At 37.8% G+C, this 16,027-nt stretch overlaps 1 protein-coding gene across 5 annotated transcripts in view; it reads right to left on the reverse strand.

The window, feature by feature from the left end:
• The window catches only part of rasal2 (RAS protein activator like 2), a 55,310-nt gene that overhangs the window by 21,211 nt on the left and 18,072 nt on the right, over window positions 1-16,027 (reverse strand). For 3 of the 5 annotated variants that reach the window (XM_060873944.1, XM_060873943.1, XM_060873941.1), the window contains exons 2-5: window positions 14,151-14,278; window positions 13,423-13,552; window positions 5,509-5,615; window positions 2,612-2,724 (exon numbers count right to left, since the gene is read on the reverse strand). In XM_060873944.1, the coding sequence (XP_060729927.1) occupies window positions 2,612-2,724; window positions 5,509-5,615; window positions 13,423-13,552; window positions 14,151-14,278 (478 nt within the window). Of the gene's footprint in view, window positions 1-2,611; window positions 2,725-5,508; window positions 5,616-9,442; window positions 9,919-11,213; window positions 11,382-13,422; window positions 13,553-14,150; window positions 14,279-16,027 lie in introns of those variants that run through there. The other 2 variants (XM_060873946.1, XM_060873945.1) reach the window with 2 other exon arrangements.

The raw sequence follows: 16,027 nt of genomic DNA on the forward strand, positions 1-16,027 counted from the left end.
GCTCCCCAGAGCATATCAGTTGCACATCTATTCTGTGGAATCCACAATCTTCTTTACAGAAATAAATGCCTTTTAGCTGCCTGCTCCATATCACTTGGAACCTACAGTGCAATATAGGTGTGGCAAGAAGGTGACTATGCTTCACCATCCTGCTGAGCAGCAGCTGATAAACAAGGGAAATGCACTTGAAGCTCAGGAGAGTGTCACTATGGGGATGACTCTAAGAGGAGTGGTGGCCAAGGAGTTTGAAATGAGATGTGTGCACAACATGTACTGTATAGCTGTTGTTGCACAGCACATTCAAACCTCACTATTTATTAAAGAAGTGTCTGTACACAGTAGTCCTACAAAAAGAGAAGTGTCTCACAAAAACTTAATAAATTTATAATTGTCAACAGGAATGACCTCAGTGACCTAGTAGAGATTTCATGTACACCACAGATTCTGTCTGGTTCCATTCAGTCTCTTTAAAAATATCTTGGCCTGAATAATCACTCTGGTATTTCCTGCAATAAAGGCTTGAATGAACTTCATAATGTTTATAAACAAAGTCTCTAGAAATTTCCAGTGTCATTAGTTATGGTTTGCCCATTTGCTAGTGCTGTAACAAATTAATAGATGCCCTTAAAACACCATACTTAAACATATCTGCAGTTTAATATGTTTTTAAGAATACAAAGAGCACCACCAGCCAGACATAATTCCAGAGTTCAATGGTACTAATGACTCAGTTCCTAAATCAAACCTGACATTTCTTCAAGTACACACTGAAATCACAATAATAATCATACAAACCTCACTAGCACACTAAGATCCAGACAAGATTACTTACTAGACAGCCTCGATTATTAATAGAGTTGGTCTTGTAAATATAAATGAACACAGGAAGTCTTCCACAAGCAGATTGTTATGAATCATGAGAAAGATGGGAAGGACACCAAACAGAGTAAGTATTAGGAATGGGAGAACAAGATAAACCGACTGTGTTATTGCTTTCTGATTGTCATTATGGGTCTTGGCGCATCTCGACTGTCACTGCAGAATTCAGAAAGAACGCGAACGCAGTCTAAACTTGTGGCACCTGTAACGCCTACTACTACTTCTGCCAAAGCCAACAGTATATCTGTTCTAAAAATTACCCTCAGAAATGGAGTTCTACAAAGAGATGTTATTAAAATGTTTACAGAGAGCGAGAGTTATTATTAAAGCAGCTTAATTAAGGGTGGAAAGATGATTTACTGAAGAGTTACTGGCGTACAAATAAATTACTGGTTTATTAAGCACTGATTAGTGATGCTGCACAATGATGGTGTTACATCTGCATATTTTAGCACTTGAATTTATAAAATACATCAGCCTTTTGAAATACATCAGCCTTCCCATCTCTGGGCTGTTGATTGGAGGATTGGGGTTCATGCTCCAGAGCTGCCAATCTTCCACTGTTGGGCCCTTGATCAAGGCCCTTAACCCTGTCTGCTCCAGGTATGGTGTATCATGGCTGACCCTGTGCTCTGACCCCAACCACCAAAGTTGGTATATGTGAAGAAAGAATTTCACTGTGCTATTCTATTCTTCAAGAGCATTCTGGATTACTAACTGTAAATTCAAGGTTCCGGGAAAGATCATTTCTGATTAAAATATAGTTTTTGATGGATATATAAAAAGTGCTGCAATTCCTACACCATTCACCTAATTTGGATGTAAATAATATTAAAGCTGAAAGTCTACACCAAATCATATTCAAAACTAATTTAACAAACCTTATTCAATTTGCATATATTTATGAACATATTCAAGGAAGAAAGATTTCATTCTTTACATATTCTCAAGAAAGACTTAAAAGTATTTATTTTATTGCAACATCAATGTATAAATGTATAAGAATGGTATTTTTTCCTGCTCCTTGAAAATATCGAAACAAAATTAAATAAACTATTTTGAAGTCCTCAGAATTGTATAAATAAGTATTGATCCCGCTTTCTTTTCATTAGGGCCGTCACAGAAACCAAAACGGTAAGGCTAGTAGAACTTATTCATAACATGTTCCAGTGTAGTTAGTATATTAAATGGTTGTATTCAAATGGTAAAAAATGTTTTGTTGTTTCAAACAATGATAAAATAAATCAGAACTGCAATAGAATAGACAGCTGAAACTGATGCAGATTATTGTTCCATAAGGTGGCAGTAAAGACCTTGGGTGATCAGACCCAAACTCAGAAACTACAAGTGTCAATCTTTCAAGATCTTCTCTTAGCCTTCTGAAGTAATTTATCAGTTAAAGTATCTCCAGTATCACCCAGTCTGAAGAATTACAAAAGACTGTATTGTTCTAAGTACCAAGTAACCAAACCAGTAAAGCAGATCTGTTTTCTTACAGGAAATTAAATATGACTATATGTTGCACAAGTGACAAAGTGACAGGTCATTAGCTCTACAATAATATTCCCTTCATTAAAGGAGTATAATGTATGAATATACATTATATATTACTCATAAAATGTCAATAACAGCTTTATGTTGTAAGATTTCCTTAAGTACAGAGCATGCCACAGAACAGGAGAGATCATAAACATATCATTTTTTTGAACAGTAGGCAAAGCAAATGCTGCACCTGTCATTCTCAGTAGGCCGCAGTGATGGTAGCCTGAAGCTTGGGTTCCGGTCCAGTTTGGTCTGGCTCTTTGTCCTTTTGATTGACCCCTTTAGTCGCTTACTGAAAAAACCCTGATTGAAAAGGAGAAAGAGACAAAAATATAATGTCTACATATGTAAACTGTATTCTGTGTAATTCAGTATTAATAAGTACTCACTGAGTAAGTGGCCACTGTGAAAAAGCTCCTATTAAATTATTATTTAATTATTATTTATTATTTATTAATTATTTAATAATTATTATTATACAATAAATTACTTTACAGTTGTAGCTCATATAGGTACAAAATTAAAATGAAATTGTACCAATTGGCAGCATCACATTAGGTTCCTTCCAAACTGTAGGATATGCACAGCAACCATCTTGCGTATGCATACAAACAGTTAAAAGAAAGACTGGGCATGAAAGACTCATTTAAGCACTACAGAGCTTCAGTAAAAGCAATAAAATCATTCGGTGAGAGATAATGTGCATGCATGAGCATAATGAGAGAGAAACAAGAGAGAAAAATGCACTCTGCAGGATAGGCAAGGTGACAAAGACACAGAGGAGGAAAGCAGAGAGAATCCATGGGACAAAACAGCACAGAGTAAAAGAAAGACAAACAATAGAAATACCTGACAGTCAGGCCTTGTCTGACCAGCTTCTATAATACTTTAAGTGTGTGAGGAACAAATTCCATTTTGCCACATCAAATCTATTCTTGTTAAGTGTCTTCAGCTGGCTCTTTCCATGGACTATATCTACAGTATAATCTAATGCATGGTTCATTCAGGTCGTCTGGTCACTGAACTTCCTGGCACATTCCAGCTTCAGCTAAACCCCTGATTAACTGTTTCACCAGTGTCTGGTTTCCTATACCTTCTTTAACTATGACGAGACCCTATCATGCATCCCATGTATATTAGTTCATTATGACTTTTACCTTATGGAAGAGCCAATCACTTCACATTCCCTCATGTCAAGCCAAATTTAAAACTTAAGAGGTAAGTATAGATCATTCCAGTTCATTCATTTTGAACTTAAATGGACTACTAAAATATGCCACCATTGAAGATCATTAGAAAAGTCAAGTGCATAATCTAGCCAGAGCAGCATAGAGTTACATATAAGGGGCTTTTTACACTTGGTCACTTCATGCGTTTTCTGTGATCAGATAGCTATCCGATCGTAAAAAGACCAGGTGTAAATGCCCTCCGAAACGTTTTCGAGACGGATATAAATCTGATCGTTCAAACCACTTCAGGAGGTGGTCTGGGACGCATTTCAGATGAAACTGGACAGGTGTAAATGAATGTGGTTGTTCAAGCCACATACGTCAGCGCTATACTCCTCCCAAACGGAAGTACGTCACTCGCAAGTGACTCACGAGTCGTGCATCACGCCAGAAACAAATAACATGGACGACACGCAGGGTTTGTTTTTTGTAGCATAACCGTCGTAGTTTTTTCGTCTTCTTTTTGATTGCATTCTGAAAACCACATACACCAAAGCGTACCCTGGAAATGATGTAAAATATATTTGCATTTTGGGTGGGAGTACAAAGATTGGATTGATATTATGTTGATTTATGTGGCCTAATGTAAATGGAACAGTTTTAACAAATCAGATAGCTATCGGATCAGAGAAAACTCATGAAGTGACCAGGTGTAAAAAGGCCCTAAAAGTGGAGGTAGGAGTAGACAAGATTCATTGTAGAGGAGTCAATCTAAGAGAGATTAGTGACTGCAAAGTGGTGGTAGTAGAGAGTGTAGCCAGACAGCATCAAATAGTGATGTGTAAGATATCTCTGCTGGTCAGGAAGAAGACGAGAGGAAAGATAGAAAAGACCAAGTGGTGAAAGTTGAAAAAGGAAGAATGTTGTGAGGAATTCAGACATACATGCGAATCAACAAGGTGAAGGGAAGTAGAACAGTGAGGTAACAGGGGGCTGAGGTCAAGAAGGTGCAGGAGTATTGGGGTCAACCTAAAGTGTTACAAGGTGTGTGTAAAGAGGTGAAGAGGTGAGCACAGGTGGGATGGAGTCGGTGGAGAAAAGTGTCAGGAATGTTGTGTGACAGAGAGTCAGCAAGAACCAAAGGAAAGGTGTAAAAGACAGTAGTGAGAGCAGCTCTGCTATATGGGTTAGAGACTGTAGCAGAGAGGAAAAGACATGAGGCAGACATGAGATATATTGATGTATTAAAATAGGACATGAAGATTATTGCATGAGAGTAGAGGATGCTGAGGATAGAATTAGGTGGAAACAGATGATTCACTGTGGCGACCCCTAACAGGAAAAGCCGAAAGTAGAAGAATTCACAACAACCTGCTCTAAGAGTGTTCAGCATGCTCAGTATGGCCATTACCACAATCTCCCTTAATGATTTAAACACACTAGATTTGCAATCAAGCTGATTGCAAAGAAAATTTGGCAAGAATCACTTAAGAAACAATACTTACTAGTAGAACAGACTCATACAGCACTATGTTTAAGGCTGTCTGACAAAGACAAACACATAATTCATCACTTAAATCTAATGTAGTGGCTTGAATATGAAAATATTTCCCAACTTGCTTAGTCTCTATCTCTTAGCTCTTAATATAAAATAGATATATAATACAGGCCAGGTACGATCAAAAATAATAACTGTCGGAGAATAAAAAACTAGTTGAACCATTAATGAATTTGTATGATGTAGCTGAGGTTGAGGAAGTGTCAGAGCCAGAATTCTCACCATGCCAACAATGCTGGTATTTCTACCTTTCTGGCATAGTGGTTAAACTAAACTAAAAACTTCTTAAATCAACTTTTCGAGCTCTTAAAAATCTGGTTCCATTAGTTGTTGACAGAAGGGGGACACAGTGTTACTCACTGGCACTTTGAAGGGAGAGGAGTTGGGCCCATCCACTGAGATGTTCTTGTCAGAGCTGCCAAGGCCAGAGATGCTCCTCCGTCTGGGAGAGCGATCTGAGGATACTTCTAAAGAAAGAATGGATAAAAGCAATGATTAGAAGGAAAGATAATTGTTAGCTAAAGACAAATAAACCTGTTTAATTCATGTGGCCTTTCTCTTATAAGTGGTATGTTTATAGCCAACATCATGATCAATGGCAGATAATTTAAGAAACAAAAAAAAAAACAACTACAATTTTTTATTGGTTTATATCCTTTCAAATCCCCAGAAATAATAAAGACAGACATTTCCACATTTTAAACCCACAATAGGTCTGGGTGGATTGGCAAAACAAGGCTGCGACACTTCATTCATCTTCTACCGCTTATCCGAACTACCTCGGGTCACGGGGAGCCTGTGCCTATCTCAGGCGTCATTGGGCATCAAGGCAGGATACACCCTGGACGGAGTGCCAACCCATCGCAGGGCACACACACACTCTCATTCACTCACACAATCACACACTAGGGACAATTTTCCAGAGATGCCAATCAACCTACCATGCATGTCTTTGGACCAGGGGAGGAAACCGGAGTACCCGGAGGAAACCCCGAGGCACGGGGAGAACATGCAAACTCCACACACACAAGGTGGAGGGGGGAATCGAACCCCGACCCTGGAGGTGTGAGGCGAACGTGCTAACCACCAAGCCACCGTGCCCCCGGCTGCGACACTTAAAGAATTAAAAGAGAACTTATCTCTGTTAGTCTGGTATTACCAGTATCAATATCAGCTTTAAAACAGATTTTGTGTCACACAAATGTTTGTGGTGGCATTAAATGTAAAATAAAACATATATACAGTAATGTTCGTTTTTTTATTCAGCAAATCCATTGGTTATGCACTAATTAATCTAATTGACCCGTGTAGCCAATTGAATTAGTCAGCCAATTAAGGCAATTTTAAATTTGGCAAATCCCTCATATTCTGTTCTAGAAAAATGTAGTCAAATTGCCAGTTATTCAAAACAGATAATGATAATCTGATCTGACATGCATAAAGCTTAATAATGACAATGATAATTGGTTTTGTTGACACCCAGAAACACACCAAGCTAAGAAAAAGGCACTTTAAAGTGCCAGTGTCCGAGATGCTTCCGGTGCACCTCTATACAGACTAGTGACAGACATGAACTAATAGACACTTATCATGAAAGTCCCTATTCAATTTTATTAATCTGGGCATGCAATTAACAACACAAACTCTTCAATCTATTTTCAGTATTAATGATATTTAATTATTCTCTGGCTATGCTTTGGGCTTCAGCACATGGTTACGAAATTCACTACAATGCCAATGTGGGGTTTTACTGTGATTCATGGCTTCTGCCACTCCATACTTCCAAGGCCTGATACTTTGGCAGATAACATCTCCCTACCAAATGTATCCTAAATAACCCAGAAATGGCAATCTTGCAGAAAAACTTGTACCTTGAAGGAAAACATATTGATCTTTACAAAGCGTTTACAAGACTCTTTACATAAATGTTAAATAAATGCTGCTATCAGAAAATTTAAGTTTTCAATCGGTTTCTGTTTCCACCACATGAGGCTCTGCAAAAGAGCTGTTTCTGTAAGACTATGTGATATAAAGCTGTGATATTTGGCTGCACTGTTAGAGATGCTGTAAGAATTTAACCACACTGAAATCAACACATTTTTTGTTAAAAGAGAAATGACTTGTGATGTGATGTCATAACACACACAACACATGTGTAAAACTACTTCCTGTGTGTCTGGACACATCTCCACAACATATCTATGGTGACATCAGCAAATGACTGTGAAGACATGATCACTAGTTATTCATATGTCTTCACCAACATATCTAGCCATAGTGATGATACAGATGATGCTTATGATGACATATGATGCTAGAGACCTAAATTACTTCCAGGGTGCCAAGGTACCCAGAGCTGTAGATCTCAGATATACCCAGATTTTTTTTTCCTTATTACATTTTCTTTTCTTTTTTCTTTTGTTATTTATAATTTTTAATGATTTCAAAACATTAATCTAATAAATAAACAAAATAATATTGAATTGGCATTTCCAAATAGTTGAAAGCAATTATGCTTTACCAGCTTTTTTGTTTGTTTAAAATCATTAAACCATGCTTTTTTATTTGAGTTTAAAAATAGAATAAATGTATGGCAAAGTACACAGACCACACACCCACATGCTATAGCTATATGGCAGATACACTAAAGAGGACTCTGAGTTATATGCTTTATAAAAACATGACAGACAAGCTAGAAAATTGCCTGGATGCCTGCGAGCTTAATACTGATGCAAAACTGTCTTAAATCCCTGAAGTCTGTGACAAGTAGTAATTCTTAATATGTGGATTTCAGCCACACCTTTAAAGAGGCTAGTTGCAGTAAAATCTTTTTTTGGAAACAGATATCCACTGTATGTGTGTCAAGGATGCACAGGGACACAACCTACATCTGCAGCACCTCCATAGCACCACATCCAGCTCAGTTCATAAAACCTGGAGTGTAGGAGTCCTTATGTCTTCAATGCTTGAACTAAATAGGAGATATTTAAGATTAAAATTCACAAATAGGTATGGTCCATTTTGTAATTAGCGATTGGAAAACTGAGGGAGGCAGAGAGGTTTAGTAGTTTCCAGGTTTGGGGGATTGATTCCAGTCTCTTCCCTCTGTTTTTAGAGTATGCATGTTTTCCCAGTGCTTTGGGGTTCCTGCAAGTACTTCAGTTTCCTCTCCAATCTAAAGAGTTGTGGTGTAAGCTGATTGTCTGTAGTGTGTGAATAGGTTTGTGTGTGTGTGTGTGTGATTGTGCCCTGTAATGAGTTGGCACCCTGTCCAACATGCCTACTGCCCCAAGTCCTCTGGGTAGGCTCTAGGTTACCCACAAGGTGAACTTAAGATATGCTTTATACAGAAAATTAATGGATGAAAGCTGCAATGGACCGTCAGCACTCTAAACAGAATCACTTGGCAATGGCTTGTTTACTTGAGCCCTTGGGGAAGCTAGAGTTTCCGTCTCCATTACCAAACTGTCCTACACAATGCTTTGGAGCTCAGTGGTGATTTAAACAGAGACAGTCATCTTCCGTACCTGGTAGCCTGTCATACTGTGTCACTAACAGACTTTAATGACATTGTGTATCGAGATTTCTGTCCAGAGGGCACAGTAGTTTCGTGATTAGCATGTTTGCCTTGCCCCACAGTGGTGGGTGTTTGATTTGTGTGGGAATTTGAATGTGCTCCATGAGTATTCCAATTTACTTCCCCAGTCCAAAGACATACTAAGTGGGTGTGACTGTGACTTGTCTTACAGAAAATGGAAGGATGTCAAAGCACTGAAACTTATTTAAGCTGACTCTCCTTTCTCCTTCCTTAGGAAATTCATGGCTCACATTTAAATTCAGAGTGATGAGAGTGAAGATAGTATTATGAATCAGTCGGCACAATTGAAAAGCTACGTTGCCAAAAGGTGTCCAAATTCTCTCTCTTTCTCAGTGGTACTTCAGAGAAAGCCTGCTGCAACATTCACAGTCTCCACACTGTGCAGAGACAACTCCTACTCTGTTCATTTTGTGTGTGTCTACACTCTCAGCTATGCATAACCTGAGAAAGAAGAGCCATATGACTCAGCAATAAACATGCCTAATACTTGCTGTGCTTATGAAAAAAGGGATATCACTATGGCTGAGAGTCCATGATAAAGAAGTTCACCTTCCACAGCATGACTCACAAAACTTAATAACACTAGCACTGAATAGAAAAGAAGGTATAAAACTAATCTAATAGATCAGAACTTGAAACAGAATCTTTAGAGGAGAAAAAGGGGAGAGAGAAAGAGGGAGGGAGTGAGAAAGATACCTCTATCGCAACTGTTTCCCATCCCCTGCTCAGTAAATGTACCAGGTCAGCATTGCACTAGTCAGAACGTGACCATCGTCCCTCATCCACTGGGCTGTATGTTTTCTTCCTAATTGTCCATTGTTCCACTAAACTCTTTATGAGAGGCCACTTCACAAAGTCTCTGTCTCTTGGCTCTTCTTTCAGGCATGTCATATCTCCTCTCCTGCTCTCTCTGGATCTCTGTGTCCTCCCAAATGAAGTCTTACTCACTCTTTCAAAGATCCTTTTCTGCCTCTTTCAGCTGAAGTTCCACCATTCGTTGCATTGGCCTCTCCTCATTTTGCTTTTTGGCCCACCATCAGAAGAGATTTTACCGCATTTATTTAATCAATCGCTGTAACCTCACTCCCCTGTTCCTTTCAGCAAAACTGTGAGCACTTCCTTTCTCTCGATCAGCCTACCTCACACAGGCTTTCTCCCACCCCTATTTCTCCTTATGCACCAGGCTCTTGTTGCAGTAGCCTCACACACACAAACACACACGCACACACTCGCGCAACCACACACACACACACACACACAGACACACTACAGATTAATAAGATGGGGCTCTACATACAAGAGATAAACCTACTGTTAGACCACAGTTATGTGTTCGTTATGACTGTACCTGTGTGAACAGCTCAGAACATATTGGCAGCACTTCAATGAGGCACTATGTTGGAATCAGCAAAATGAAGACAAAGTGAACAAGAAGCGAATATTTTTTTTTCTCAGTATGGATCAAACCTCAATGTGATGTCTAAGAAGACATGATTCTCAATGCCAGTGTCCTGCATTCATTATGATTATTCATTATGATAAATAAAATGCACTCATCACTCATATCACTCAATAAAATGCAAATCAATTTCTAACTTTTTTGAAATGTGTTTTTCTGTTTTTTTTGTTGTTTTTCTGTCTCTCACTGTTAAAATAAACTTACCATGAAATTATAGACTGATCATTTATTTGTTAGGGGATCAAATAATATTTTCCCCTCACTGTGATATCTGATATTAAATGTAGCACAGCACAAATAAATTATTTATATTGTTCTGGGATACAGCCGAGGTGATTGGGAACCTCCACTCATACTGTGGTTTCTGCCCGGCACAGCTTCCATTTCTCTATGGAACCACAGAGTCAATGGTTTACAGGAAAGTCTCATATTGCAGCCCTCATTGAATTTTGCTTAGTAGAAGCTTGTCTTCTACATCTTGTTACTTGTTTCAACTTATAAATACAGTGAAATTATCTAGTAAATGGGTCTATAGGAGTGTGTGATAACCCCTCCAGTCGTGTGTTTCTTTTTGAGGACATGCAGAGAATTTGAAGTCACAGCACACTAATAGCTTCACACTCAAAGCTGTGCACACAAGATAGTACAAACATGTAAAGGTACAAACAAGGTTGCATATAAAGAACTATTTATTACCAATTAAAACAGTCAATGTCATGTCCAGATACCCACCAACATTGTTAAAGAACTAAGGTTTTTAGATATACAGATAATTCTGAAAATGTAAAAATAGAAACACAATTAAATTGCAAAAAACATAATGCAATTGATCACACGATCATGGTTAATGATGCAGAATATCCAGTGTTGAACACTCCTAAAATATTCGATACTTAGAAAAAGTAGCTACAAATAGCTAAAAAGCAGTTCAAGAAGACAGTTTTTTTCTACATTGCTAAAACAGTAGTTTACTGCTAAAATTCCTAACTATGAAATTTGAAAACTCACCCATATACTCCATATTAGCCCATCATTTCTCTTATATCTCTCACACCAAACATATCCAAATAACTGGCTAATTAACTGAGCCACTGTCTATTACTGCACTGTTCGTCCTTCACCCTACACTGGAATGCAGAAAAGCCAGCATGCCGGATCAGTCAAACCTACAGCTTTTCTGTCAGACTACTGAACTGAGGCAAACAAAAGAAGCGTTAACACGTGAACCAGCAAAACCAGCACTCTGCTAAACATGCACGTGCAAGCTGCAGCTCAGTAAAGCACTGCTGCAGTAATCAAAGCACACAGATAAAAATGTAAGAATCAGTGTCAAATACTTACTTTTTCCACAAAATGTACAAAGTGCACTACAGCAGGTGCAAATGCTATTATTTTCTACTTAACAGCTTACAATTTCAAATAAGAGCAAAAGTGGCATAAATTTCACTTTGGATTCCATGTATAATACGCCTGAAATTGATGTGATGAATTCAGTGAGTTAAACTGCAGGATATAATAGCAACTGCAGGAGCTTTTATAACCTGATGATCAGTTCATAATGAGTTAAATTTACATTTTTCAGCAAGAAAATGAAACCAGTAAAGTTTTCATTATCATGAATTAATTAAATAATTCATTAATTCATTCATCTTCAGTAACCATCTCATCTGGGGTGATTCTGGTAACACTAAACACCTTCATGGGACACAAATTCACATATTCAAGCCAGTGCCAAATTAGCATTGCTGAGGAAAATCTGAAAAACTGTAACCTTAATAATCAAACACATGACTCCTAAAGCTGTAGACATGATAATACTACCTACCATGTCACCCAACTAGTTACATTTTGACTTTTATTTATATAGAATATATTATGCTATAGAGATGATATAAAGCTGAAATTCCTAGCACCTGCAGACTAAGCCAAATAAGTGAAAAGGCCCAACTGCATTTTTACCACACTAAATACTTGCTCACTAAATACGATCACTCTCTAAGTTAAATAATAGAATAGATATACTATTATATATATTATTCCTGCTTTAAACATCAAAAGTTAAGTTTAATAATAATAATAATAATAATAATAATAATAATAATAATAAATGGATATTGTATTGCAAACACACACAAACCTCTATTCTCCTGCTACATTACCATGTGTGTGAATTAGACCTTGAAAACACAGTTATCAGAAAATTCCAACATTTTCCTTCTTTTATCAGCAGGCTCACCACTTGTGTGAATAGCCACAGAAATCCCATCTATTCTCTCTGTCCTGGGTGAGTCATTGTTAAGGCACATACATTAACATCTAAATAACCCCCTCCCTCTGTTCTGACCTGAAAAGGTCAGGGGAAATGAATGGCACTCTCACATGCAGGAGTATGAGGCATTTTTTCAGCCGTTGCCCTCATCCACAAAGCCCAGTGTCCCGTTTTGCACCCACAGGGTCAGTAGCCACAGTAAGGCATGCACATGTCATAGTTGAAGAGAGAAAGAGGGAGGGGAACAAGGGAGAGGGCCGGAGACTGATATAATGTCTAACACAGACTTTTTCTTTTCAAATTCCAAAACCCTCCCCTACTTGCAAGTATCCAGCTGCCCACGGTAGGCTGAGAAACATTTAGGAAAAAATATCAGTGCTGTTTGAATTTCGTTTGCAGCTGTATTGTTTTTCAAAAATGCTTGCGGCTTATGTCATGTCATTGTATAGCATCCGCTGCATCTCTGACTTCCTGCTTTAAACCTGACTTTGAAACTGCTGCCTTCTCATAATTCATTGTGACTATTGCTACAAAACTAAAAAAAAATCCATCAGTATCATTACACAAAACTCATGGTACAACACAGTAGTAGCAAACAGCCGAAATATAGGAGAATTTCACCTTCCAGTTGTATAGCTAACTAATTACCAAAGGAAAGCTCTGTTTATAGTACTGTCTATACTACTGACATTTCTTATCTATTTTATAAAACTTTACCCCTTTTACCCCTTTACTCATATTAGTCATGAGAACAAGTTTCAGAACTTACTTTAATAAGCCAATGAATACAGAAATAATAAACTTAGATCATTCAGATAGTTCAAAACCAAATGTCTGTAAATAAAATCTAAAACTGCATATGCCTCCCACCAAAATTACAATTAACACTCTGCCCAAATGTTCCAGCAAAGATTGCCAAGATATTGTACATTTCATAAATTGTCTCACCCAACATTGATGCTCCCTCTGCTGGATACTCTGGGAACTGTCCTTCAGAGGGCACACTGACAGTTCTTCTCAGGCTGCGACCATTGGATGATGAAGCTGTGGGACTTTCATGCACTTTCTCTGCAGGCATCTGGATAAAGGTCAGAGGTCGAGGTCACATGGGGTGTCCACTTTCACTTTCACAAAAGTATTGTGACTGCTACTAATGAACTAAATATTCAAGTTTCTTAGAAAGCGAACTGTTAGTTACTGTAACAGCATTTCAATTCAACCCATTATACATCGATAAAATTAATCACATGTTTGGAGTAAATGTACCTCAAGCTGACACTGCATATCAACACATATTAAAGTAAAATATCGAAAAGCTCTTTTACATTCCTGTCATCTTCCTTTCCATCAATTTATATGGATTAAAGCATAAGAAACATAAAGAACTGTATTACTTTAACATTCTATAAGTTATAAATACTAACACTAATATGTAGCAGTCTTATAGATCAATGCCACTGTTTTACTCCAGAATGGAAAGTTTAATCAGAATCTGAAAAACCAAAGATCTGTCTTAAAGAAATGGCCCCAGTCAACTGCTTCCTGGTCTCAAGCACCACCTCATTTAAAAAATGGAAAGATGAAATAAAAATGCAGTGCCCCAGTAACCCTTTCCTCTCATTATCCCTTATCCTCTCATTTGAGTTACAAACAAACAGTGCAGAAAAAGTTCTAACTTCTTCCTCGCGGTTGAGCAGGATGAGCTGGTTGTCAGTCAGGATGCAGTACTTCTTTTCCCAGATGCTGGATTCGGAGAAGGGTGACTGGCCACAAGAGAAGCGGTAGCTTGGCGGCCCTTTTACGTCTGCACACAGGGGAAAGAAGAGATTTGTTGGAAAACAAACACAGTACTAAGCATGCAAGGAAAATAAATACTGGCAAACAATGCTCTCAGAATATGGAAGATTGTAATTGATTTTTTTTTGTAATAGGGTTTAATCTGAAACATAATTTCTCAAAAAATATCAAAACATGCAATACTTTCACCATAGTAGAAAAAAATGTACACAATAGTGTGATGTGCAAAATGTGGGTATATACGTTTCACATTTTATTAACAGCATTTTGTTAATTGTGCATCTAATGCAATTGCACAGCTTCTCACACACATTATAGGTTACATGGTTACTCAACCATCTTATAAAAAGAGCTCTTCCTTACCTAGAAAATGACACTAATCATTTTTTTATTATATTCTTAGACATGTACATTATTGTATTTATGTTCTTAAATTGATATTCCTAATAATATAAAAGATTATGTTTATTATACAAAAAAAAAAAAAATAAAATAAAAAGGAGTCTTTTCAGTCTTTCACTTTTCATTGCTCATAATCTTTTATAATATAAAAAACTGTATTGTGTATGGTCAAGTGAATGGAATTCTGAGCAATGTGTATTGTAAAATAAAGTCATATTCAATTCATTCTACTCTAATGTGGGGCGAGAGTCTACAATATAATCTGCAGGGGGCAGTATGGGAAAAGAAACTGCAAATAAGTAAATCAACACAACACCTACATTCCAGGGACCACAAAGAGAGGAAAGAGGCACAAACAGAGGAAGATGTCAAATATTTTCAGAAAATGCCAAACACAATCAGCTTGTAGGTACAGGACTAATGGTGCAAAAGTAAATCATATCCACTGACACAATCAGTAAACTTGTGTGTACTCCTGAATATAATTTTAGAAATACATAGCCTTATTTTAGAAACATATAGTTCAGAAGGCTGAGCTTACAAGTGATCTATTAACAAGAAAGCTTGAACTAAATGCGTGGCAAAATGAAATAACACAGTTCATCTCTTGACATTGCAGAGTGCAGACACATAGGGAAGTGGAAAGGCTCAGTAAGTGTAAAAGGGATAGGAAAGCTGGCGCCCCAATTTGGCACTCACTCACTCAAGTTGTTTTTCCATCTTCTGCTATGCAAACATGGAAATAATGACCAAGTAAACACATGTTTTTATAGGCACTCTGACAGAGCAGGAGAAAGAAATGCGTGGGAGAAATGGAAACAGCCCTGGGAGCCTGAGTTACTAATTCTTTGCATGAGATGCTAGCTTGTATTGGGTATGGCTTCAAGCCAGAGCAGCATATGGCAATATAAGATAAAAATCTTCCCTGAAACGGATCATATGCCATTCACAAGCACGTGAAACAATTAGGGAAGCAGTCCACTGCCTCGGTACCATACTCTCCTGAAGTGAAGTCACACGTTTGTGCTTAATCAGAGTGGAAATAATACAATAAAACCTGAAAAATAGCTCTCAGTTGGTCAGATAGCCAGCAGAACCCCAGATTTACTCTTGAATGCTAACAAACATAGCCTTAGTAAGGCAACAAGAAAAGGTTTTTAATAAATCACCAATATGACAGTCTACTGTTTTAGGTGCCAAGCAGTGTTTTGCTGAACTGAATCACCCTCCATCTCTCAAAAGGTAATATACAATGTGGATTCTGTCACAGGACTCTTTCAACTGTAGTTAATATGGATCACTTTGGCCCCTAACTAGCAGGTCCTCCCTCACCAGCTTAAAAATGCTCTTCCCA

This window comes from Tachysurus vachellii, chromosome 7 (genome assembly GCF_030014155.1).
Source record: "Tachysurus vachellii isolate PV-2020 chromosome 7, HZAU_Pvac_v1, whole genome shotgun sequence".
NCBI lineage: Eukaryota > Metazoa > Chordata > Actinopteri > Siluriformes > Bagridae > Tachysurus > Tachysurus vachellii.